Source organism: Canis lupus, chromosome 6 (genome assembly GCF_003254725.2).
Source record: "Canis lupus dingo isolate Sandy chromosome 6, ASM325472v2, whole genome shotgun sequence".
Taxonomy (NCBI): Eukaryota; Metazoa; Chordata; class Mammalia; order Carnivora; family Canidae; genus Canis; species Canis lupus.
The window spans coordinates 7,559,476-7,584,974 of NC_064248.1; the positions used below are offsets into that span (position 1 = coordinate 7,559,476).

Sequence of the window (25,499 nt, forward strand, 5' to 3'; positions counted from 1 at the left end):
GCTGGGCTTCTGGCCAGCTTGAGCCTCACCCCAGACCTGCTCTGCTCCTGTCTGGGTGGGGCACATCCCAAACTACCGGGGGATGGGAGCAAGAGTGCAAAGTAACCCTGGCCACATGAACGGAGATGTGGGAAGCTGAGGCACAGGCTGCTCTGCAGAGCAGTGACCTTGTACTCCTCCCTCTCTGAGGTGGCAGCAGGGGCACTATTCAGTCACTTCCAGGTCATTTTGTGAATTGGGAGCAGCAGCAAAGCTGTGGGGGCCCAGTGGGGGTGCTGGTGCCCCTCACGTGGGGAAGGGCGTATGGGTGCTGGGGCTGCAGAGGCAAGAGGATTAGCGGTCTGGGGGTCTGAATGGCACATCATAGGCGCAGGCCCTGCAAGGGCACTCCTGGGCAGGGGCACCTTGGGTCTGTGGTCCCAGGTTTTTGGATTCAGGGTAGGTGGGTGCTCTTTAGCTTGACAGGAAGGAAATCCTTCTCAGAGGGAGTATGGCCTGAGGGCTGGAGTGCTGTGACCTTGAGTAGGCTGTGTCTCCATTGCCCAGGGACACAGGAGCCACAGCTGGACCTCTGCTTGCAGGGAAGCATGGGCTGGGGTGAGGGGGTAGAGGAGAGGGTCGAGGGGGTGGGAGGGTGGAAAGACCCTCAGGCCTCTCCCAAGTTTGAGTCAACCAGCCTCTCCCACTGCCCAATCCCTAATGTGGAGGAAACCTGCCCCCCCCCCCCGCCCCTACTGACCTGGCCAAGAACACCCTTACTCTCTTAGCCAGGGACCAGCTCATCTTGGCATCCAAAGCCCCATGACTTCCCCAGCCCCCATCTTCACTGTGTCCCCGCGAAAGGGGCCCCGTCTTTCTCCTGTTTTCCCTCCCCTCCGCCAGCCTTCATTCTTGACCCCAGGCGTCTGCTCGGGTCACCCCTCCCCCTCCCGCCGGAGCCCCGCTGTGGGGCCTGGCGCCTCAGCTCCGGGCCTCCTCCAGATTCTGCCGCTTGCCTCCCCACCTCCGCTGGACGGGGTGCTGGCTCCCCAAACGACAAGGGCTGCGTGTGGGCTGGACGGAGGCTGGGGGTGAGGAGGTGGGGGTGCCTTGTGTGGTGCCCCCGCCTTCCCCAGGCCCAGAGGAGCAGTGTCCGAGGCCAGGGCGGAAGAAAGGACGACAGGAGAGCCGAATGCAGTCCCTAAAACAGGCTCTTTAATAACATTATGTCTTCACTGAAGAGCTTTGCTTTTCCCGCCCAGCGCGGGGCGGCGGGGCGCGGGGCGCGGGGCGGGGCGGGGCGGGGCGCGGGGCTAGTAGAACGAGTACTGGTTCTCCACGGCGCGCGCGCGGCCCCGCGCCCCGTCCCCCGCCGCCGCCTCGGGGGGCTCCTCGGCGCCGCCGGGCCCCGCCTCCAGGAGGCGCTCGGCGCTGTTGCTGCGGCTGCGCGCGCTCAGGGCGCCGTCGGCGGGGCGCGGGGCTGCGGGCGCGGACGCGGCCGAGGACGACGAGGCGGACGAGGACGACGCGCCCGCCGCTTCCGACGGCGAGGCGGGCGGGCAGGCGGCGGCGGCCAGGCTGGAGAAGTAGTGCTGGCCGGCCGGCTCGCTCCAGCAGGCGGGGGGCGCGGGCGCGGCCGAGGGCCCCGGGGCTGCGGCGGGGGGCGCGGGCGCGTCAGGCCCAGCCGGGCACCCTCGCCCCGCCCCGGCCCCCGAGCCACACGGGGCCGCAGGGGGCGCGGTGCCGGGGCGGGGGCAGCCCCGCCTTCGCTCGCCGCATCCCGGCCCCCCCCCCCAACTAACGTCGCCGCTGTGGGCAACGGGGCACTCACAACGCGTGTGCCCGACAGCCTGACCTGCCCCTGCCCCTCCTCCGCGCTGAGCCCCCCTTTGCAGGAGCCCAGAGAACCCCTCGGTGCTCCTCTGAGCCACCTCCCTCGGCCTGCCCCGAATCACTCAGGACCTGGCCGGGCTCCCCGGGCTGCCACCCTCTCTCCCATCCTGGTGGCCCTGCGGGTGCCTCCTTTCCCCTCCTGCCGCCCCCCACCCCGTCTCTTCTTGAGCTATCCCACAGGCCAAGTGGGGGGCCTTACCGGGTGGGGGGCCCTGGGCACGCACATAGCTGCGCAGGGTGATATCTGCAGAGCCCCCGGACTCCAGGGGGATCGGGTGGGTGTGGAAGTGGCGCAGCATGTCCAGCACAGACTGGAACCACAGGTGCTGGACGTGGCACTGCCCGTGGCCGTTCAAGGACAGGCGCAGGTGCTGTGGGCACAGGTGGGGGGAGGTCAGAGATGGAGTTCTGGGCTAGCCAACTGCTTTGCAAGTACTTTTGGGGGTGACTACAAGTACCAAGTGTCACAGGGGCATATGGGGCAGTGTGAGAGCACGCGGGCACGTCACACATCGAGCCCCATCTCAGGGGGTCGCTACTGTAGTGAGGATGGGGAAGGAAGGGAACAGAGCCAGGCTGGGACTGAAGGGAGCCATGCATTTGTCCCTATGCTAGAAGCACCTGCATCCTGCCCTTTGCAAACCCATCTCTAGTTTCCAATAATCCCAGAAGGTGGAGATTATAGCCTCCATGTTAGAGATGGGGAAACTGAGGCATGGGAAAGGAGGGACTCCCCCCAGTCACAGAGCTGGGAAGAGAACGCATTTGTGTGATTCTCTTGGCCTTGCAGGCTAGGTGCTGGCCTGCTGTTCCTGCACAGCCAAAATCCAGGGGGCCAGAAACAACCCCAAGTCTAGCTGGGGAGGAGGGACCAAATGTCCATCTCAGCTATGCTGCAGTGGGAGTATCTGGAGCATGAGGAACAGAGCTGGGTCCTCTGAGGGTCCCCGGGGCCCGCATGTGACAGGTGATACTCAGGCCTGTGGTCTCTAGTGGTGAGCCACAGGTCTCTGGCTTCAGCCCTATTTTGTTCAACACGTGTCCCGCAGGAGGAAGAGTGGCTGTCTCTGGGGGGTGGGTGGCAAGAGGGTCAGAGGTAGCAGGGTTTTAGGGTATGCATGTGACTCCAAGCCCAGGAGGAGGGGAAGCTGGCCTGGCCCCTTACATAAAGGACAGAGAGGCCCTGGGGGTGGAAGGTGGTTGCATGAGTGAGTTCTGCTACTCAGCATGGCCAGAACTTGCCAGAACAGTGTAGTGAACCCAGGGAGCATTACTGGCAGCCAGGGCAGGGGCTCAGCTGGAGAGAACAGCATAGTGGGGGCCTACGACAGCCTCAAGTCTGGGTGGGTCCTTTGAAGGCAAAGGCCTCAGTAGAGCTGGGCCTCAGGGGGCAGGTGCATCTCAATTTTGCGGAAAACCTTCCAGACATTTATTATCGGAAGGTGAAAGGAACTGCCTGGGAAGGCAGAGGTCATTCTTCCTAGGAGGTGTGCAGGCAGGAGGCTGGAGGTCTTGCTCTACCCCACGACTAACTTGTCAAACCCTGGAAGTCACTCCGCTCTGACAGGGTGGCAACTGGGGCAAGTTTAAGGCTGGGTCCTGCCCTAGGAAGGAGAGGAGCCTCCCACCCTGCTTCACCACCCCCACCATGCCCCACAGAGGGCTGGGCGCCATCCTAGGCTCTGGCTTGGGCAGGAGTCAGATCCAGGCCCTCCAGGGAGGCCGCCCGGGGCGCTGCTGGCCCAGCAGTAAACTTCGGGCTGCCAGGGACAGCGTTAAGCGCCTGGTTGCCAGAGGAACTAGTTAAGGGCAGCTGCTTTCCGAGGTGTCCCGGGGGAGGTGCTGCCTCTTCCACGGTGGGCCAACGCTGCCAAGGAGAGATGCCCAGGGAGCAGGGGAGGGCCTGTGCCAGGCCAACCAGGAATTGGGACACTGACCCCCAGAGCAGGCCTGCAGCGGGAGCCCTGGGGTGCTCCCTCCTCCAGCAGGGACTGATGGGAACTGTGTTCTGGGAGGAGCCGGGGCCAGGTCTGTATCCTTATTGGAGATTTGGGATGCTGGGGGGAGCTGGGTTGAGGTTCCGGCTCATTCTGGTCTCAGTGTAACCACAAGCCATCCCCTACCCCAACATCATCTGACTTTCCTGTCATGTTTTCCTTTGCCCCTTATTATTATTAGCACATTGTTAGCACACAGTATCCTTCCTCAAGAGCCCCCCATCTAGGCACATTGCCCTCCCCACTTGTTGTGCCCTGTCTGGATCTCCTCAAGGATTCTCCATCCATTGTACGCCTCAGGTCACCAACCCCCTTATTCTGGCTGGTGGGCTCAGGAGTACCCCCAGCTCTGTGGCCCTGTAGACTCTGCATGACTGTAGGGCCCAGTCCACCTCCTCCTCTCCTGCCCAGCTCTTGAAGGCCCGCCTGTGCATGGTTCTGTGACCCTGGGCCTGCCACAGGCCTGGCTCAGAGCTGGGGCCCAGGAGGGGCTGGTGAACTGACCCTACAGAGCAGGGCAGAAGGGGAGTCACCTGGGAGTGGGTGGGGCGGCATGGTTGTGGTTGACCTCAGCCCTGCACCAATGTGGCTGTGCGTAGAGACCCTCAGAAACCTTAGTGGTAAGCGATCCCCAGTGCACAGGGTCAAAGGCAAACCCTTAGAAGGGCCTGGCTTCCTGTGGGCTCAGCTACCAGTGAGTGAGTTCCCCATCTGGATAATTAAGAAACCACATCTGGGGCTGATTACACTCCTCAGGGCGGTGGGGGTAGGGGGATGCAGGTGAGGTGAGGGCACGCCTCAGGATGATACCCCTCCCTCAGGGCTGGCCATGCTGCTCCCCTGTGCCACCCCCACCCCCGACTTGCCTTGGCCTTGCCCTGGAAGTTGAAGGTCAGCACGTACTCCCCAGGCCGAGTCTCACTCTGACGGATCACGAAGAGGCCGTGGCTCCGGGGCCCGCCTGCTAGCACCAGCTGAGCTGCCCTGACCCGTGACAAGGTCCCGTGGAACCAGGGGTAGTCGGAGAGCTCCAGCTCAGGCTCGGCCTCGGGTTCCGGCTCTGCTCCCTCTTCCCCTGTAGAGGGGTGACAGTGTGAGGGGCCTGGGGAAGCAGAGGTGTGTGTGTGGGGGGAATGAGTAAATGAGAGAAGAGATGCAACAGCTGGTTGAATATTTGCCCCTAAAACGCTGTTTGAACGGTCTTAGAACAAGGCAGGGAACCGGCCCGACCCACTTGTTTGGCATAGGAGGTAACCTGAAGCACAGGGAAACCGAGTGTCCTGGAGTCACTCTGTAAGTCAGCAGGAAACCTGGGAACAAGTCGTCTCCTTGTCCCCAGTTTCTGGTTCCAACCCTTTACGCTCCACTCCTTCCCACCAGCATTTTCCATGGAATCCAGGGCCTGGGGGAGGGGTCCCCTTCCCAGACTTGCCTACAAAAGGCAGAACTACCAAGTTGCCATGCGCTGGACCTGGTTGGGTGAAACATCATGGCTTCTGAGGCTCAGGAAGGTCCTCAGGGGAGTCTGAGGGCCTCTGTGGCCTGGGATGGGGGTGGGGAGCCCAGGGAGAGAAGACTGTGTGCATCATACCTGTGTTACTGCTGTCTCTGCCGCTGCCACCTGGGGATTCCAGGGTCTCCAGGAAGGTCTCCAGCGGGACGTGGACCAGGGACTCCCCAATGCCATCTCGAGCTCGGCTGTGTGGAGCTGTCACCACGGCTGCCATGGTCTCTGGGGGCCGGGGCTGGTCCCCTGCTGGAGAAGTAGCAGGTAGGAAGCCATCCGGGACCAACCACCCCCTCTAACCTGCCCTCCACTCCTCTAGCCAGCTCTGCTCCCCACATACCATCCGTCAGGAGCTCACAGCTGCAGGAGGCCACTCGACTGGCCAGACAGCCTCCCTGGGCACAGGAGAGCTCAGCGTCTTCCTCACTGTCCCTGCAAAGGCAGGGAAGCACAACGGTGTCCTGCCATGGGACTCGGACCCCAACCACCAGCTGCTCAAGGAGCCTCGGGATGGGATGGCTGACAGTTCCACGGCCAGCAGCAGCCCTATCCTGCTCATCTGGGTCCCTCTGCCTCCATGTCCCTCTGTTACACACTGTCAGCTTGCTCTGTGGCCACGATGGACATGGCCCCAGCAGGTGTCCCTCAAATGATGGCAGGGCAGCTCCCTTCCCTGCCCCGACCTTTGTCTCCCTGTTTGTGATATGAGGTGTCTGGGATCCCGCCAGCTCCAAAATACTGTAAAGTGAGGTTCGCTTTCCCAGGGGCTGGGCGGGGTGGGGGGGTGGGAGTTTGCAGGGCAGATGGCTGGGTGGCAGGGGAGGGATTGCAGCCATTTGGGGGATGGAGCAGGGAGGGGGGTCTGGGAGGCACTCAGGCCTTTAATTGTGCTTCCTCAAATGAAGCTGTTAATTAGAAAGCAGCAGCCCCTCCCCCGGGCCTGGCTCACCCCATTCGCCAGAAGAGCTGCTGCCAAATGCTTGGCTGTTGGCCGGCCTACCCCTCCTGCTCCTGGCCTTATGCCTCCTACTCCTGCCCTTTGGATCTCTCCTGGATCATGAAGCCAGCCTCCCTGCTGCTCCTCCTCACATAGCTGACTGTAGCTGCCCTCTGCTTATTACCAGCCATGGCTCCCCGCTGCCATCGACCTACCAGCTTAGCTTCCAGGCTTTCATCAAAGTCCCCCTCATCAGCTCTACCTCTGGCTATCCAAAGGCCTTGACATCCTCTGTGAGTCCCAGGCCCTCGCACACCTCACACTTTTGGCAGGCCTGGGGTCCCCTCTGCCTGGCTCAGACCTGCTCTTCCTTAAGTCTTGGAGGAGGGGAGTACTTCTACCAGCATATCAGCTCTGAGCCCCAGGGCTAGGTTTGGGGCCTTGCCTCTGTTCCATCACCCCTGGCCCTTCGGGCTCACCCCATCACTGCCCACCTCCTATTGGTCTGACTCCCCTGGAGTGAAGACAAGTCTCAGGCCAAGTTTCTTCTAGGTCCTTAGGCCCAGGCCATGTGAAGCAGGCCTCAAAGGGTCTGTTGGGGCTAGGGGTACAGATGAGCCTGGCCAGGACTACAATGAGAAAAGCCCAGCTCCCAAGCTCAGCTCCTGCCTCACGGGAAACCTCCCCATGGAAGGGGGGACCACGGGCACTCCCTGGCCAGCCCCCCACATCTACCCATTCTAGGGCCATCTGGGCACTCACCCGGGGTCCACACAGCCCTGGATGTCAGCCACCCACGAGTGCTTCTGCAGTGAGTCGATGGTCTCCAGGATATACTCAGCTCCATTCTCGACCTAGGAGGGGGGGCCGAGAGTCCAGGTCTGTCAGCGCCCTCAGTACAGAGCCCCAGAACACTCCAGGGCAAATGGCTCGTCCCAACCCTCCTCCACAGGGGCTCGCTGGTGCAGGCAGCCCGGAAGACAGTGGGGTCACCACCCCAAGCCTAGGCCAGGGTCTCGGGGTGGAGCCTTGGCCACACTTTCAGCAGCCTGGGGCCCACCAGTGGGGATCGCCGGGGATGATGTCTGGCCCCACTGACTCAGGTCCTCAGGCACTGGAGATGCAGCCTCTGAGGAAGCCACGGTGGCCTGGCACCCAGGAGGTGGGGTAAAAAACATCACAACCCTCAAGTCAATGAAGGGCCCAGCTGGCCCCAGCACACGGAGTTGAGGGGCTCCCACACCTGAGTGCCTGGAACTCTACCTCTGTGGCCAGGCCACTGGGACAGGCAGCGCCCACAGGGAAAGAGAGGAGGAGAAAGCCCTGCTGTGGCCCAGAGTGTAATCCTGCACAGACTTTATCTGATGACCTTTTCCCAACAGCCCCTGTGAGGGAGGTGGGAGGTTTTCCCCATTTTACAAAGGAGAAGACTGAAGGTCAGAGAGGTCAGATGACTTGTTCACACCAGCACTCAGTGGTGGTGCTGGGACCTGAACCCAGATCTCCGTGATGCCAAGGCCCCGGGCTCTCAGCTTCCTGTGTGTGTCCCAGTTAAAATACAGCTGCTGCCTCCCAGCATGTCAGGGCTGGGAGAGCCTCAGGGACCACCTTCAACCCCTATCTGATTAGATGGAGAAACAGAGGCCAAAGTGGGGCCAGCAGGAAGCACAGTCCCCCACACAGTGGCAGGCTGGCTGTTGGAAGCGAAGCTCTGAGCCTGTCGCACCCAGCGGACAAGAATGCCAAGCAGGGAGGGACTGTGTCCTCAGCCCCCGGGCCTGAGGTGACTCAGGGTATGGGGTTGGCAAATGTTTGCTAAATGAATAAGGGAGTTCATGGCTAAACAAACAGGGACAAGTAAAACATAAACCCAACGGGGAGCCTGTGGAGGAGGGGGGTGTTCCATGCAGCTCTAGGTGGGTGGAACCAGGCCTCCTTGGGGGCTTGGCTTCACAAATGCCCAGTGCTTTGAGGAGGCCCCGGGCCACAGCCCTGGCAGCCCGGAGCCGTGTCCTCAGCAACCCAAGCAGGCCACCCTGGTGTGGCGGAGCCTGGGAAAAGGACGGGCTGCCCCCAGACCCACCTCCCCGGCCACCCCCAATGCCTTTGTACCATCTGTGGGACGGGGCAGGTTCCCACACTCTGGTGCCCAGAGACCGGGTTGGGGGGGGAGGCATTTGCATAACTGTTGTAGGCCATGGGGTGGGTATAGGCTGGTTCCAGTTGGGGAAGGGAGGCGAGGAAGTGAAACTCAGAGGAGCTTCACCAGGCCAGGAGGAAATGGGAAGAGGGGGCCCCAGATGGTGGGTGACACCCAGAGCACGCAGCCCTATGGGCCAGGCCCAGATTCAAGTCCTAGCTGTGTGCCAGACAGCTGGGTAGGGTCCCGGGCCCCGCCACCAGAGCTCCTGCGGCTGGCTCCTTACCCTCTTTCCCACTACGCAGCCTCAGGCTGTGCTGCCCACGGTGGAGGGCGGGGGGGGGGGGGGGCTGGGGTGGCCAGGGTATCTGTGGGGCGGGGGCGGGGGGCTTACCTTAAGCACAAACGTGTTGTCTTTCTCTGGCATCTCCAGGGGCATAGTGGTGCGGACCTCAATGATGGCCGAGAGAGGGATGCTGACTTTGGGTCTCGAGGCCTGGAAGGCCAGGGGAAGGGACCGTGAGAGTCACCCAGCATCTCCTGAAACCCTCTGTCCCCCTCCTAACCCTCAGCTTAGAGCACCATGGCAGCCCCAGCATGGGGGTATTCCAATCACCAGTTCACAGATGGGTGAGTGGGGGGGGGGGCGGTTCAGGGAAACAAAGGGACCTCCCCACACTGTCACACAGCGAGGCACAGACAGAGCTGGAACCGACATCTGCTTCTCCCAGCTCTGAGCCTGGAGGGGAAACGCCTCCCCAGACTGCCCTCCCGCCCCGTGTACCCACATCTGTGGTTTTTGACCCCAACCCAGACTGAGAAACAGATCTGACACCGTGGCCCACGATGTACACACTTTAGGTAAAAGTGTTTCCGAAACAAACGTCTCACCAGACAATGTTTATGCTGTGCGTGGTGCAGTGAGATAATTTCTAGTTTCTCCTAGCTCCTTTGAGAAAAAAATGCTGCCCTTCCCCTTGAGACTGGACTTTCCAGAGCATGGCTCTGGGGTCCCTGACTTGGAACAGGGCTCCTGAAGCTGGGCATGGCCATGTCCCCAGGTGGAGGTCAAGGGACCGGTGTGGGGTTTTAAGCCAGGTGAGCTGTCAGGGCTTCCAGGGAGGGCCACTCTGTGCTTGGCTCTCTCCACTCTGCTCCAAGGCTCTTGGCTCTGGCCCTCAAGTCCCCAGGGCTGGTTTAAGACTGTGCTTCCCGGCAGGGCTTGGGCTCTGGGACAGGGACTTTCTCAGGAGGAAAGGGAAGCGCCACACATTGGGTGGGCAGGCTAATGGGAATTCCTGGTAGTGCTGGCTGCCATCCAGCGGATGCAGGGCTGGGCTTGGAGCAGTGCCGAAGGGCCGCAGCTGACCAGGGCAGGCCATCCTACCAGCCGGCAGGGCAGGGGGTCGTGATCTGGGAGTAGAGAGAGGAGACACAGATGGATGGTGCAGGCCTAGACTGGGGGCTTTAACTGGGCTTCCACTGGCCGCAGGTGCCGATTCCTCTGCCTGGTGCTTGAGATGCATCTGTCCTAGCTAGCCCAGTAGTGGCCTTTGACCCTGCACCTCCCCATTCCCACTCCCTGGCCAGAGCCTGCAGGTGGTGTCACATCTCTAGCCTTTCCTCACTCTGCTTGTGTCTCCAGAGATGCCTGTCTTGGGGGCTCTGCTCCTGGTGGACATTGATGCAGTGCAAGCTTCTGTCCTTAGGATTCCCAGAGCGAGTGCTCACTCCACTGACGTTTACTGTCTGGTTCTGCACATGGAGGTTTCCTGATGGCTCCCCAACAGCGTGGGGCCAGGCCCTCTTCTCTCCGGGGCTGTCCTTGCAAAGGGCTCTGGGGCACCTGAGGCCCAGGAGGCTTCCTGGAGGATGAGGGGGCAGGAGGCCAGAGGCTTGACTCATGGGGCCAGGTGAGAGCAAAGTCTGAAGACCCCAGGAAAAAGTCCCGGAGCCTGCAGACCCCACACTCCTGTGCTCCCAGGGTGCCCCCAGGAGCAGGAGATCTGGACTGTGGGTGGGAAGGCAGGACTAAAAAGGCACCGGGAGGCGGTGTCCGCAGGGAGGCCCTGAAGGGGCCCACTCACCCTGGGACCCAACACATTTGGAGAACCTGACCTAAGACCTCAGCATGATATTGTCTGCCTTCCTGGGGGGCTCGCACCTGAATTCACAAACCCTTCCCTGGGAAAAGGAGGGTCTGAGGCCAGATTGGGCATTAGGAACCCAGCTGCCTGTCTTCTTCCAAGGTTGGGAACGTGAGCCCTCAAGAGCCCTGCCCTCTGCCAGCGGTGAATGGTAGGCCGGGAGAGGCTAAAAGAGAGGCGCCAGCTGCTGCACCCCACCCCTCCCCAAGAGCAGCAGACGCTATTTACAGCGGGGCAGCTGTAACTGCCACTCAGGCCCACAGGCACTGAGCCCTGGGCCTCTGCCCTTTGGGTGACTCTGGGCAAGCCCCACCCTGCCTGCCCCACTCACCAGGCCCAGGTCTCCCTTCTGACAAGTAGCGGAGCTGGCTTGGTTGTCTAGGATTTCTCTGAGGGGCCTAATGGTGGGTGCCCGGCAGGGAAAAACCCCTTGGGAAGTCATCTCTCCAGACTCCATGCACCCAGCCTTGGGGACCCACACCCTGCACCTCCAGGGAGTAGAGGCAAGGAGGGGCACCCAGAGTCCTGACAGATGAGGAGATGGAGAGAGGAGAGAGGCTCAGGGTGACTAAAGGTGCCTGGGAGTAGGGGGGGAGGGCTGGGTGGTTCTTGGGGTGCTGCCAGCTGCATCAGCACAACCGCCCACCTTTCCGAACCTCCCAGCACACAAGCAGCTCCCACCTCCAGCTCCTCCATTCTCAGGACCACCAGGGTGGTGAGTATAATTAGCCCGGCCCCGCCACCCCCCAGCTCTGTGACTTTGGGCAGGCCGCACCTCCTCTCTGAATATTCCTTTGTTCTCTCTTGGGTGACCTGGGGACCATGATGCCCCTCCCCGCGGCTGGGAGGCTGGGGGGAGGAGGCTGTGTACCAGGCTCAGGGCTCAGCATGCGGGCGCCCTCAGAAAACGGGTGCTAATGTTACAGTTATTCCCAATTTCCGAATGGGGCAGGTCTGCCACCCTGCAGGAGGCCCCAGCTGCCCCCGGGGCTCCCGAGGGGAGGGTCATGGGGCACGCGGGCGGGCGGCAGTGCTGGCCTCAGCCAGGCTAGCTTTCACACCCTGGGCGGCCGGCCACCGCCCTCGCCACCGCCACCACCGTCACCGGGGCGGCTCGCGGCTGCAGGGCTGCAGGGCTGCAGGTCGGGCGCCCGGGCCGCCGCGGGGGGAGGGCGGCGCTCACCTTGGGCGGCACGAAGAACTCGAGTCGGAAGCGCTCGCCGGCCACGGCCCTGCGGAGGAGCAAGCGGCACTTCTGCCACTGGGCCGCGCCGCCCGCGCCCGCCGCCGCGTCGTCGGCCACCATGAAGCGCAGCGCGCCCTCGCGCTGGATGTCCACCAGCTCCACCTTGGCCGCCAGCGTCCGCGACAGCCGCAGGCGCCGCGTCCACTTGTCGCGAGGCTCGGCGGGGGGCTCGGCGGCCCTCGGGGCGGCGCCCGCGTCGGGCTCGGGCGAGGCGCGCCGGTGCCACATGTCGCGCACGCCGTCCACCACGCACAGGCTCATGTTGCGCAGCGAGAAGCCCTTGCGGACGCGGGCCTTGGCCGCCGCCTGCGTGGACACGTCCTCCGAGCTCCGCGAGTGGCCGTAGGCGGCGGCCTTGAGCGCGGCGGGCTCCATGCGGGCGGGGGCGGGGGCGGCGGCGGGGGCGGCCACCAGCACGCGGCGCACCTCCTCGCCGAACACGTCCAGGAAGTTGGCGGCGAAGTGGCGGGAGAAGGAGGCGCCGGCGTCGGGCGTGTCGTAGGCCGGGTTGTCCCGCAGGAAGCGGCAGAACTTGTGCGCGAAGTCCACGGCGGCCGCCTGCGCGTGCAGCTCGCAGAACTGCCGCCAGTCGGGGACCGGGGCGGCGGCGGCGGCGGCGGGGCCGGGGGCGGCACCATTCATGGCTCCCGTCCCATCGCAGCCCCCTGCGGCTGTGGGCGACAGGGGAGCCGAGTGACTCCGGGTCCTCTGCCCTTCCGCCCTCCCCCGGGGGTCCCGGGGCTGCGTGCTGGGCTGGGGGGCTGGGGGCAGAGAAAGACGACCAGGGAGGCGGGGGGGGGGGGGCACTGTCTGCAGGAGGGGACCCCTCCCCCCAGCCCCCAGGCGCACCCTTCAAACGGCATGCTCAAGGTCGTTTCTGGGGTGCCAGGTGCCCTGATGCAGGGTCCTCCGAGCCCCCTACTTAGCTTCCCAAGCTGACCTCTCCTGAGGGCGCTCAAACGCGCTGGGCAGGAGGAAGTTGTGAATCCTCTTGGCTCTGCCTTCGAAATATGCCAAGAACCCAACCTTTCCCCACTCATCTTCTGAGCTGCCCTCCAGGGGCCCCCCTGATCTGTTCCCGCCCCTGCAGCACTTCAGCAGCCTCTTCACTGGTCCCCTGGAACTTCACCTCACCCCTAGTCCATTCTCCACCCAGGAACACACCCGTCGCTCCCAAAACAAGACAGATCAGGTCCCTCCTCTGCTCATAATCCTACATTGGCTCCCATTCCACTCAGGGTAAAAGTAGAAGTCCTACTCATAACCCGCAAGGCGTCACAGGATCTGCCTCCACTTACCTCCCTGAGTTGTTTATCTCCTGCCACTTCTCGCCCACTCTGCTCTGGCTGCTGCTGGGTCCCACCCCAGGGCCTTTGCACCTGCAATTCTCTCTGGCACTTGCCTGGAATGTCCTTTCTCCTGCACTCCCTTACCAGGGGCTGCTCATATACCATCTTGTCCAATAGCCTTCTCTGACCACCACTCTACTAAGGAATGTTCCTGCTCCACCCAGTGCTGGTGTCTGCATGCCCTAGGCCTGCTTACTTTTCTCTGCGGTGCTTATCCCCATCTGACATACCATTTGTTCCCCTGCGTGGTTGAGTTGTCCTATCCTGCACTCCCTTCCACACCCTTCCCCTGAGAATGCAGTGTTTCAAGTGCCTTTGTCCCTTGTGCTGGGCACACAGTAGGCACAGTAAACACTAAGTGAATGGGGTGCCTGGCTGGCTCAGTTGGAAGAGCATGCGACTCTTGATCTCAGGGTCCTGAGTTCAAGCCCCACGGTGGGTATGGAGATTACTAAAAAAATCAAGTAAGCGCCTGGGTGGCTCAGTCCATGAAGCATCTGCCTTTGGCTCAGGGCATGATCTCAGGATTCTGGGATCGAGCCCATATCGCGCTCCCTGCACAGTGGAGAGCCTGCTCTTCCCTCTGCCCCTGCCCCCTGCTTATGCTTGCTCTCTCTTGCTGTCTCAAATAAGTAAATAATATCTTTTATAAACAAACAAACAGATAAAACAAAACACTGAATGAATAAATGAATGTGTCCAGAACACCAGGCATGTCACAGCTGTGACACTGCCTAAGCCCTCGCACGGGGCCTGAGAGCACACAGCTTGTTAGTGACAGGCCTGGGACGCTCACCCTGACTCTAGGACCCCAGGGAGTTACCCTCTAGTGTTTAAGTAGGACCTGTTTTTCCTACTGGCACTGAAGGCGCTGCCCTCTCAGGCTTCTTTCCATCCCCATGGTCTGCAGTCTACTTGTGCTCCCACTTTCTGAAATCCTGCTCCCTCCAGAGCTCCCATTCAAACCTGGCCTCCTTTTTTTTATTTTTTATTTTTATTTTATTCATTCATTCACGAGAAGAGAGAGACAGAAGAGGCAGGCTTCTTCCTCATGGAGCAGGGAGCCTGGTGCTGGGCTCGATCCCAGGAGCCTGGGATCATGACCCGAAGGCAGATGTTTCATCAGCTGAGCCACCCAGGCGCCTCCAAACCTGGCCTTCCTGAAGAGGTCCCAGTGCAGGGATTGCAGCTCTCTCCTTATCCAGCTTCCTCCTGTTCCCAGCCTGTCCAGCCTTTATCATTCTGACTCATCAAACTACTGGTGTGTCTAGGCATTTGGGGGCCTTGCCTCCTTGTCCCCCAAGGTGGCCACTGTCCTGGGAGCACATGTCCAGCCCACTGTGTTTATGTATTCCACCCCTGGGCCCAGGCCAGGGTGAGAACTACCAGTGGCAAGGAAATGGGGTAATGTGGTCCTGCCCTGTCTTGGGGAGCCCCTGTCTGAGGGGGCCAGCCTGATGTTAGGGGAACTAAGATGGTCATCATGCCCTCACCTCCTGCCAGGATCCCCACATTTCCCAGCACGGCCTTTCCCTCAGAGCTCCTGGGAGCACCATCTCATCTCTCCTCTGGGATCCAAACTCTGTAATTAAATGCCTGGTAAAAAATAGCTGCCCCGCTTCTGTAAGATCATCTGCAGGGCTGCTGGGCCATAGGGCACCATGGGAATTCCCTCTCAACTCGGGGCAGCCTTGGCCATCGATCTGCAGTCGATAACCACAGCACAGCCCTGGGAAGGAAATGGGCCACTCGATGAGGCTACTTAGCACAAGGGACAGTTTTCCGAATTGCCGGAGCTGCTGAGAGGCTCTTGCCTGGTAGGAACTGGGGAGGAGGGTAGCAGGGAGTTAGGAAGGTTTTCTGGAGGACGAGGGCAGTCTGCAATGGCCTTTATGACAGGGAAGAGGGGAGAGGATGAAGGAAGGGTGACCTCGTGCAGGGATGAACAATAACTGGGAGCGGACTTATACGACGCAGTGGGAAGGACTGGGGAAGGAGGGCTGAGGCGCCCATGCACCTGGCTCCTGCCTTGCTCTTCTTCCTTTCTTCATCTGGCTAACTTCTACTCATCGTTCAATAATTAGTCCAGGGGCCACTTCCTCCAGGAAGCCTCCCCACCCATGTGGCATGGGAGTCTCCTCCAAGCTCCCACAATCTCCTCCTGTAAGCCCCTCTAGCAAGGTGCCAGTTACCAGGTGCTCCAGGTGTCTGCTCCCATGTGCGTCTCCTCATCTGGTACAGACACTCCTTGGGGGCAGAAGGCAGGCCTGAGTCATATGTCAGGAATGAGGGTGCAGGTTGGAATGCCCCTGCCACCACCACCACCAAGGCCTCCAGGGAAGGTGGAGAGCCTCGGCCTCGGCCTAACCTACTTAGAAGGGGGCACATTTTGGGGGAGAGAGTCCTTCGGCTAAGCCCGAGAGGCTCTGTTCCTGTGCTCTGAGCCCATCCATTCACCCCGGGCGGTGGTGCTCCCCACATTGACAGCTTCTCCCCCTGTATTGCCAGGAGGGTCAGACTGGGCAACACAGCAGCCTGGGAAGGGCTGGAGCTGGAGCTGGAGCCAGCACCAGCGTGGATACCCAGTTGGCCCCCCAGAGGTTGGGGAGGGGGCAGGAAGGAATCAGTTCCAATGAGCACCTCTGCACACCAATCCCTGGTCCTCCTTGTTCTTCCCGCTGGTTGAAGGGGCAAAGTGGAGGTACACGGCCCTGGGGGAGGCTCTCACAGCATGGGTCCAGCCAGTCCTCACTGGACGTAGGAGTGGGACTCAGAGAAGGATCTGCCAAGGGAATGGCGGCTGTGGCTGTGTCCTGGGTGGGGACTGGCCTGGGAGGCGCTGGGAGGTTAGGCCTGCATTGACCTCCCCTACCCGCCCTTGCTGGCCTGAAGCCCTCAGTGTCCCCTGGGTCTGGCTGGAGCTACACAGAAAGGACAGGGCTTGAGCCTCCAGAGGTAAAAGTCACCAGCAGCAGGGTGAGCAGGGAGCCCCACACTAGTTACAGATGCAGAGATGGAGGCCTAGACCTGGCTGGAAGGGGGCTCAGTCCTGGCAGGGGCAAGGCTGTGCTCACCCCAACCCAACTGCCCTTGGAGCCAAAACTGGGATGAGACAACTACTTGGGATCTTGGCTGCTCTGGGCCCAAGGCTGACCCCACTGCTCTCTGGGTGAGTGACAATGACCACAGCTCCCACCGCCGAGCCTGTTTCCTCACTTTAAAACGGGGAGGAGGGGTACCCCTCCCTGGAAGGACAGCACTAGGTGGCTAGGTACTGTCATGATCCATGTGTGGCCCTGGGCAGAGCCGGGCTTCCCCCACTGCCCACCGCCCAACCTCTGGGTGCAGCCAGGAGGCCTTTCCAGTCCTCTCCAGGGACCAGCCCGTGTTGTCACCCAATTAATGAGACACAGCCCGCTCCCATTCTGCAGGTGACCAGATCCAGATGTGTGAAAAGCAGAGCCTCAGGGGGAGGGGTGGCCAGTGGTACCAGAAGCAGGGTGGCCGAATTCACCCTGGCCCCCACTGCCTGGCTGGCCTGGAAGGTTTATGGATGAATTCAGCTGGGCCTGGGCTCTCCCTCCTCCAGTGGCTCCTCGGGGACCCCCCTTGGTCTTTGCCCGTGCCACCTTCCTGCCTGGATAGCCATCCTCACTCTGTTAACTACTCAAATTCTCCTCAGCATTTTAGCCTGTGTAAAACCCTTCCTTCCAGGAAGCCTCCTGGGCACTGGAGGGCACTGGCCCTCCCTCCCTGAGCTCCCATGGTCCCTGTGGCCCTTGGCCCTCTTGCTTCCGTGGGCAGGGTCCCAGCTTCTCTGCCTATGGCCCCAGGGAGCCCGAAGAGGCCTGCTGAGTCAGTGCGGGAGGGCGCTGGACTGGGCAACAGGAGAGCTAGGCCCTGTGTCCCCTCAGACCTTGGCTCCCCATCAGTGAAATGGGGTGCTGAACAGTGGCCTCTAAGGCCTAGAGCTGTCATGGTCCTTGGACACTGATGACTGAGGCTCTGCTGTCACCCCCCTGGGACCAGGGATGGGCAAGGCTTGCCTCTCATCTTCGGGCTTCTTCTCCTGAGGACTGGGGCCAGAGACAAAGGGTGACCACCCAGAGAGATCACCCTCCCCTGATCCATGGCCCCACAGTTTCGAGGCTCTGATGACTTGCCCTCGCTCGTCATTTTTTGTTCCCATTTTACTAGGGCCGGAGTGCAATGGGAGGGAGCTTCCTGGAGTCGAGATGGGGGAAGCCCAATCAAGTGCTTGCCTGTCACCTTTCCAAGCCTCCGACTCTGCTAACCCTGCAGCAGGGAACCCAGATGGGAGACCCTGCCACCACCCCCAACCAGCTAGAGGCCTGGGAGAGGGGGCGGCTGGCCTTCCGGTGGTAAAAATAGCACTCACAATTGGAATACAAAAAAAAAAAAAGGCCAGTCATCAGCCCCCGCCACACGCCACACGCCACACGCAGTTCCGGACCCCACGGCCAGGTCATTCCTTAAAATATTGATGAGACAGCCTAGCCACCCCCGCTAATGGGCTGACGACCAATCGATCCAACCCGCGGTGGGCAGAGGTCTGGGGAGCAGGAGGCAGCAGCCTGGCCCACAAACTGCAGGGGCCTCAGGGCCTCGTGTGCAGGAGCCCTCTCTCCGGAACTTCTACTGCCACAGGAGACATTCTGCCCCCAGGGAAGGGAAGTAGGCCCTGCAGTGCGAGCCAGCCACCCAGCACCCCGAGAAGCTGTCCTGTGGGGGCTGCCTCCAGGGCAGGCCCTGTGCAAGCTCCTCCATCACCTTCTTCTCACTCAGCTCCATGCTCAGGGGACACCTGGACAGCCAGGGCCAGAAGGGGTGGGGGTGAGGGTCAGAACTAAGGGTGCTCTGTTACGTGCTGGGGTGGGCAGTGCCTCCCCCTCCAAGAACCATCCACGATGGGGAAGCTGTGGTCTCTACTTGGGGCCCTGCCACACAAGAGAAGACAAGACGTCCCTCGGCCTCAACCATACCCACTGACGTCCTGTCCTCCGGGCCTCCCAGGACTGGCCTGGCTTGGCTAACCCAACCCCACACTTGACCACGAACGCTCCTTCCGTCCTCCATCCTGCTATCCTTCCAGCTGACCTCCTGGCCTCTGTGGGGACTGTCCCCTCCAGCCCCCACAGGACCAGACAACCTTTGGGCTAGTTCTTCCACCAAGAGTGCCTTCAGCCCTCGGGCTGCCTGAGTCTCCCGGGAGTGGGGTGGGGTGGAGCACACCAGGCAAGTTCTCTGGTTGGGTACTTGGGTGTTGGCTCTCAAGCCCAATCCCCACCCCACCCCACCCCACCCCCAGAGTGCGTCCCCTCAGGACAGGCTCTGAACCAAGGCCTCCCTTGAGGGAGGTGGGGCTGGAATTTCCCCACCCTCCCACACAGAATATCTGCGCTCACCCCATGACCCCTGAGGAGGCACAAGTGGGCATCATTTCTGGTCTTCACAACCTTGAACCTGCTGGGACTTGGCTGCAGAGTGGGTGTGGAGGAGGGCACTCGGTTAATGACAGGGACAGGACTCTTGCCCTGTATGGGCAGCAGTGTGTATGTGTGTGTGTGTGGGGGGGGGGCACTCAGGTGGGCCTGGCTTTTCCGAGCATCAGTTTCTGTAGCTGTGAAGAGGACCATCCTGCTCCCCCACACACGGACTGCTTCTTGGTCCAAGGCCCATGCTGAGGAGCAGCGCTAGGAGGAGGCTGTCAGAGCCGGAGCAGCTCTGCACTCAGGGCTTCCCCCGTGCCTTTCACACACTGCCAGCCTTTGCCACTGTGGGAGGGTGGACGCCCTTCCCGCCAGCCCCTGGGCTTTTACTGATGCCCCCAACCTGGACAAACCCTGCTGGCTCTGGGACCTGCAGACCCCTGGTCCTTGGGGACCCCACTGCCCGAGTGTCTCCACACTTCCACATCCGGTCTTTTGACACATGGGACAGTGGAGAAAATTAACAAATGTGAGAGCTGGGGGCACCTGGCTGGCTCAGTTGGAAGAGCATGTGACTTTTGATCTTGGGGTTGTGAGTTCTAGCCTCAGGTTGGGTATAGAGACCGCTCACACATAAAATCTTAAAAAAAAAAAAAAAAAAGGTAAGCAATTGGTTAAGAATCGAAAGTTCCTCTGCTTCTATTTCATAAATGTACTGCACCCATTCCCTCTCGTCCTCTCACTGCTCGGAGCAGATGGTTACAGAACCCTCTTCCCTGGCCTCCCTGTTTCCCACTGTCCCCCTGACTGCCAACGAATACAGCTCTGCAGTGTGGCTCAGGTCTTTTGCTAGAACCCACATCCAGTTGAGCTTTGTCCCTGTTTCAAACCCTTCTCCCCTCACATCTTCCCTGCCAGGAAGAAAGGATTTGCCCATTTTACTGATGAGAAAATGGGGTTCCTGCAAGGGAGATGACTGGCCTATCATTTACTGGATTTGTACTGGGTTCTACTATATGTCAGGAGACATGCGGATGGGTCCGGGCCACAGAATGAGCAAGAGGGGAGGGTGGAGCTGAGTCCAGATCTGTCTCTCTCTGCAGCATGCTACTTACAACAGGGCCCTGTCCCAGTGGAGCTCTCCTTTGAGGGCATTCTTGGGGAGGGGGGGTGAGGGGGACCCAGTCCTGCCTCAGGAAAAGGCAACGAGATGCCCACCCTGGGAAAGGGCACTCTGACAGGCTGGAGGGCAGGGGAGTGAGCTGGGCCCTGGAGGATATAGAAGTCAGATAAGCAGGCAGTGGGACCCAGAACAGGGAGCTATGCTGGGGCTTGGGGGCTTAGGAGGGAAGCCTATCCTCCTTCAGGAGCACCTGGTGCTGGACAGTTCCTGGATGAGCTATATAGGTGGAGTGCAGGCTGGGATGGATCCAGCTGCACTGGCCCTGCCCTCCCCGGGTATAGAATGGAGGCAGCCCCTCTCCAGCTTGAAGTCTCTCCCTCTCTCTCCCTGCCATGGATCTCACCTAGGCTGGATTCATCTCCTTCCTTAACCTCCCTGGCTCAACCCCTGAAATCTGCAAGACACCCCCTTCAACTCCTACTACCCAGCCCACCAGTCTGCCTTCCGACTTTTTCATGACATCATACATACCAGTGGCTCCTAACTGAGACCTCAGTACCTCCTTTCAGTTCTGAGGATCCCCAAACTCTGGGTATCAAGGAAGCTTATAAAGCTTCCTTGGGTCTTTGAACAACTGAATTCCCAGCCTGGCTAAACTCCAGGGACCTCAAACTCACCACTTCCAAGTTCGATTACATCCTTTTCCTCCAACCCCTGTTTGTTCTCTCCTCGGAGTCTCAGCACCCAGCCTGGCATTGCCTCACCAGCTCCTACTCCTCTGCCCCGACAGCTGCCAGGCCCCTGAGCTGGTGGAGGCCTTGAAAACACCACTGTGTCCTTTCCCCGCCTCCACCCTCACTCTCCTGCCCTTTTACAATAGCACCAGACCATGAATCCCAGCAGGTGTTATATCCACCCCTAGGTGGGCCCTATACACAGGGGGTCGGAAGTGTCTGGAAACCCTGCAGCACCCAGAGGATGCTATACTCCTACACACTGATGCTCTGCTTTGCTCTGCCCAAAAAAGTGTGGGCCGTAACCTCCTCTGGATAAGGAGGGACACCTACTTTCCCTTGGGATGGAGCGCAGCCATGAAAACAGACCTAGCCAGGTGACTGGGGAAGAGAAACTTTCCCAAGGCCCCAAGGCTGCCAACACCCCTTGGTCCCATGTGGACCATGAGGAGCAGGAAGTGCAGCAGCCCCCCAGACTGGACCAGAACCCCATGGGCACAGCAGCCAGGAGGCCCATGGCACCTAAAACCCCAATTCCCTACCATCCAGGATAGGTACACAGTGCAAGAGGTAATGACCAGGCTCTTGTCAGAGACAAGTAGCTCAGAGGCCTGGCTTGTTGGTTGAGTGACTCTGGCCCAAGTCATTTCACTTCCCTGAATCTGTTTCTTTCTCTGTAATAATAGTACCAAACCCACAGGGTTATTGTGAAGGTTACATGACAAACAGCAGGACGCCCTTTGCTTGGCACATCAACTCAAACCCAAATGCTCAGCCTTGGCGGAAGCCCGCTCTTCGGGATGTGTGTGTGTGTGTGTGTGTGTGTGTGTATTCTCCCTAGAAGACCACTATGGAGGGAGGAAGGGTTTAGAAAACTCAGACACATTTCCCAGGATAGGCAGGAGGAAAAGCATGTATGTACCAACCCTCAATTACTTAGAAGCATTCATCAACCCCACTTCAGAATCTCTTGCCCACCATCAGGCATGCCCTCTAGGGGGAGACAGGGGTAGAAGGCAGCAATTTGTGGGAAACTCTGCCTTCCAGACCCCTATAAACTCCCTGACTCATGCCAGCCTAACAGCACTGCCCGTACTGCCAGACCTCTCCCAAAGCTGCTAGAGCTGGAAGGTTCTAGGTCACTCCACTGACCAATCGCCTCCTGGACAGAACAGGGAGGTTAGGAAGGAAGAGATCTGTTGAAAGTGGTTGCAGAGTTTGGGGGGGCGGGGCACTGACACAGCCAAAGCCTCTTAGGGAGACCTCTCCTCCCGCCTCCTGCCCTCACTCACCCCACGGTCAGTGTGGTGTGTGCTGGAGGGGGCAACTCTTGCTGGTCACCCGGCCACGAGGGAGGCAGCACCATCTCCCCCGTACAACGCGCAGAGGCGGGGTGCAGCCAGGTTTGCCTCCCAGCCCCGGTCGGAGGTTCTCCCCAGCGCCCAGTCGGTGTTAACAGATTCCTTCAGGTACTCCCGAGGCTGGCGGCCCGAACCGCCCTGCCCAGGTCCTAGGGGACCCCAGCCACTGCAGACCTCTCCCTCTGAGGACCTCGCTCGGTGGGCTGATGGGGGCGGATCGGGTCCCCGTCTCTGCCCGCGCGGCCCGCAGGCTCCTCAATGGCTGAGGCCGAAGGGCCTGAATGGAGGGCACGAGCCCGCCCCTTCTTAAAGGCGCCGGCCCCTCGGGCACCCACGGCGTCCTCCCCGCTACCGAGGGCGGGCTCGGGGAGCTCCCGGGTGGGCGGGCCGGGCCGGGGACCCAGAGCAGGACGGCCTGGGCCGAACCGAGGGCGTGCCGGCCCGGCGGTCGCGGACTGGGCAGGGCCTCCCGGGGCCCGCCCCCCGCCCTCGCAGCCCGGATTCGAGCCCCGGGCTCCCTCGCGACGCTGCCCAGCCGGAGACCCCTCCTCCGGGGGCCCGGCTGCGCTCGCCCCGCCGTGGGCCCTGCGCCCTGGGCCCGAGGAGGGGGCGGGGGCGCAGCTGCTCCGGAGGCGGCTCGGCCCCTCCCGCCGCTCCCGCCGGGCCCGGGGGCGGGGGTCGGCGAGTGGGTCCCCGCCGGGGGCGCATCCCTCCGTCGCGCTCCCTCCCACCCGCGCACACAAAGACGCCACGCGCGGACCGGGGCGCGTGCGGCCGCGCTTCCCGGGGCAGCCGCGCGCACACACCCGCACGCCCTCGGGGACGGCCCGGGTCTGGGGAGACGGATCGGGGAACTGAGGACAAGCAGGCCGTACCTACAGGCGCGCAGCTGCGACCGGGCGGGCCGGGGCGCCGGCGGAGCGCTGCCCCGACCGCGGCCCGGCTCCCGGGGCCCGGCGGCTCATGGCCCGCGGCGGGTTCGGGCTCCCTCCCGGCGGGCGCCGGCTGTGGCCGCGGCTCCTGCTTCCCTCGTCCGCAACCTCGAAGGCTCGTGCGCTCCTCGCGGGCCCTGCGCGGCCCCGGCTCGGCGGTCCCGGCGGCCGAGCCCCGCGCGCTGCGAGCCCAGCCCCGCGCCGCGCGCGCCCCGCCCGCTCCCCTCGGGCCCCCCGCCCGCGCGCCGCGCGCCGCCTCGGCCCCGCCCCCGGCGGGCCCCGCCCCCTCCCGCCAGGAGCCGCGCCGGCCCCGCCCCCGGCGCGCCCCCAGCCCCCCGCCGAGCCCGAGCCGCGCCCGCCGCTGCCGCCGGCTTCCCTGGGGCTGCGCTTGGCCGGGCGCTGGGGCCCGGGGATCAGGAGCCGGCCTGCAGCCGCCCCTCTCGGGGCGAGTCTCCCCAGCGCGTAAACATGCCCCTGGAGCGCGGCGGGTGGGGGCCGGGTGGGTGGCCCGAAGAGAAGAGCCGGGTGCAGGGGGTGTGGGGGCCCCTTGGGGTTGGGCGCCCGGCGGAGGCCGCCTCTGGCTTGGACCTTCCGCCGTGGAAACAATGGGAGCCTCGAGGAGGCCCAGATGTCGCAACCGGGGAAGTCGACGTCTGGTTCTCATAAATCCCGAGGGCGAGCACCACGCCCTCCCCCTGCGGTGCTTCCCCCGCCCGAAATAGCCCAGGGGCTACAGGGCTGGGAAGACCCGAACCCTGCCCGGTCTACGCACCTTCACCGGGACGGGGAGACTGTCTCCACCCGGAGAGATCTTCAGAGGTCAAACGGGGCCGATGCGAGGGAGACACAGCGCTGGCTTCTTCACCACTGCTGGGTTCTGCAGCCCCAAAACCCAAGGCATAGGTTAGGACAGAGAGCACTCTGGTTAAGAAGACAAAGGCTCCTGCTGGTCTTCGCGGAGCAATTGTGGACTGACCCCTGGCGAACTGGGGCCTCCAGGAGGCCAATGAGGGGGTCCGGGCAGCGGAAGGGCGGCTCAGACTTCAGACCTCCTCCTTGCTCCTGGGAGGCGGGGAGGGCCCCGGAACTCCTCCTCCCCTCCGACCCCTTGCCTCCTGCCCAAGCCCTCAGCCCTCACAGGTGGTTAGATAAGTTCTCCTCGCCCTTACAAAACCTTCTGCAGCCTACCTCTGGCGGTTCTGTGCTGGGCCCCCCATCTCCTCACTAGCTGAGTGCCTCCACCTGTTCTCTTCCACCCCTAGAGATCTCTGACCTTTGCAGAGAACCCTTTAACCTTTCACAACGCACTGTCACCTCTGATATCCCAGGAAGCAGGACAGGCAGAGAAGGGTTTTTATCCCAATCTTGTGGACGGAAAGGGTAGGCCTTTCTGTGGGTTGGGGACAGTGGAGACTAGCCAGGAGCCCTCACTTCCCACCTCCCAGCCCTGGGCTGCCCTCCTCAGGGGTCCTAAAGCAAGGAGGGTCTCATCTGAGGTCCTGGTACCTCGTCTCACACAGACCAGCTGCCCTCTCAGCGGCACCTGGCCAGCAGACACTTAATGAAAGCTTAGACGTGGACCAGCTATCGATTGGAGCGGCACAGAGGCCTGTACTCCTGGCTGGGAACCAGGAGGTCTGTGAATGAAGCCGTGAGAGCTGTGGGAGTGTGTGTGGGTGGCCTGGCTGCAGACCCCACACCCTTCTGGGAGATGGGAGAGCTTGGCCCCCATGGACTAACCTGGTTCTGAGTAGTGGGCTGAGCTCTGCTGGTGGGCTGTCATTGGCCAGGGAGGGCAGGACACTAGGTCTGATCCCCAGGGAGGAGGAAGTGAGGAAGAGCCAGTTGTTTGTGACTCTGACCCACAAGGAGGAACTGGTGGGAGATGTGGAAGTGGCAGGAGGGTGGAGGGTATCAGTGATTGGGCAAGACCAGCTCTGCCATGCGGACAGGGATGAGAGCCAGGGAAGACAGGTTCATCTGGGGTCCCTGAGGGCAGGAGCCTCTGGGACGTTGGAGGAAGTTCTGATGGAGCAGATGATGAGGGGTGCTGAGGGTGGGTGTCCCTGGATGTACAAGCTCTAGAGGGACTAGGACTAAAACTGAGACAGGGATAGTACATGGGACTCTGACCTGGTGGACTGCGGGGTGGGAGCTGGGTGTAGAGCCAGGCAGAGGGCCACCTGGCCAGTGGGGCAACACCAACCACCACAAATCCAGAGGAAGCCCCTTGGTCTGGGTAGGAAGAGACCTGTGGGAGTAGAGCTGGGCTAGGGCTTACCGGTGGCTCAGGGGGTCCCCATGCAAAGCTGGCACTCAGGGGGCTTGGGCATGGGCTCTGCAGTATCTGGAAAGCAGGGGCCCAAGGGAAAGGGACATAGAGCACATGGCTCCACAGCACCCTGGAAAGGGAAGGAGGGGTTTCCCAGGAGCTGTCATCACTCATTCAATGTCATACATCCAAATGCAGCCTGATAGTTTTTTGTTTTTTTTTTTTAAAGGAATAGATTTCTCCTTTGGATTGGGTTGCTTATCTGCTCAAGAGAACTAAGACATTTTGGGTTTGAGTTTCAGCAAAGGTCTGAACCCACTCACAGAATTCCTGGGGGGGTGGGAAAAGGAAGAGACCTCCTGTGTGCTGGGGGTCATGCCTCACATCAGCAGAGCAGCTGAAAGGTCCAGCCTGGGCTCCCAGGCACATTCC

At 61.6% G+C, this 25,499-nt stretch overlaps 1 protein-coding gene across 3 annotated transcripts; it reads right to left on the reverse strand.

The window, feature by feature from the left end:
• Window positions 1-1,172: 1,172 nt before the first annotated feature.
• Window positions 1,173-25,473, reverse strand: SH2B2 (SH2B adaptor protein 2). 3 transcript variants are annotated; one of them, XM_025425921.3, is made up of 10 exons: window positions 24,536-25,473; window positions 23,568-23,672; window positions 11,784-12,517; window positions 8,848-8,949; window positions 7,076-7,167; window positions 5,717-5,808; window positions 5,461-5,622; window positions 4,736-4,944; window positions 2,072-2,243; window positions 1,173-1,630 (listed from the first exon to the last, which is right to left on the reverse strand). In XM_025425921.3, the coding sequence occupies exons 1-10, from the start codon at window positions 25,239-25,241 to the stop codon at window positions 1,293-1,295; spliced, it is 2,712 nt and encodes a 903-aa protein (XP_025281706.3). In that variant the 5' UTR covers window positions 25,242-25,473; the 3' UTR covers window positions 1,173-1,292. The 3 variants fall into 3 exon arrangements, with proteins under 3 accessions (XP_025281706.3, XP_025281705.3, XP_048967045.1); XM_025425920.3 differs by having other exon boundaries at window positions 5,461-5,625; XM_049111088.1 differs by lacking the exons at window positions 23,568-23,672; window positions 24,536-25,473 and adding an exon at window positions 21,795-22,148 and having other exon boundaries at window positions 5,461-5,625.
• Window positions 25,474-25,499: the final 26 nt, after the last annotated feature.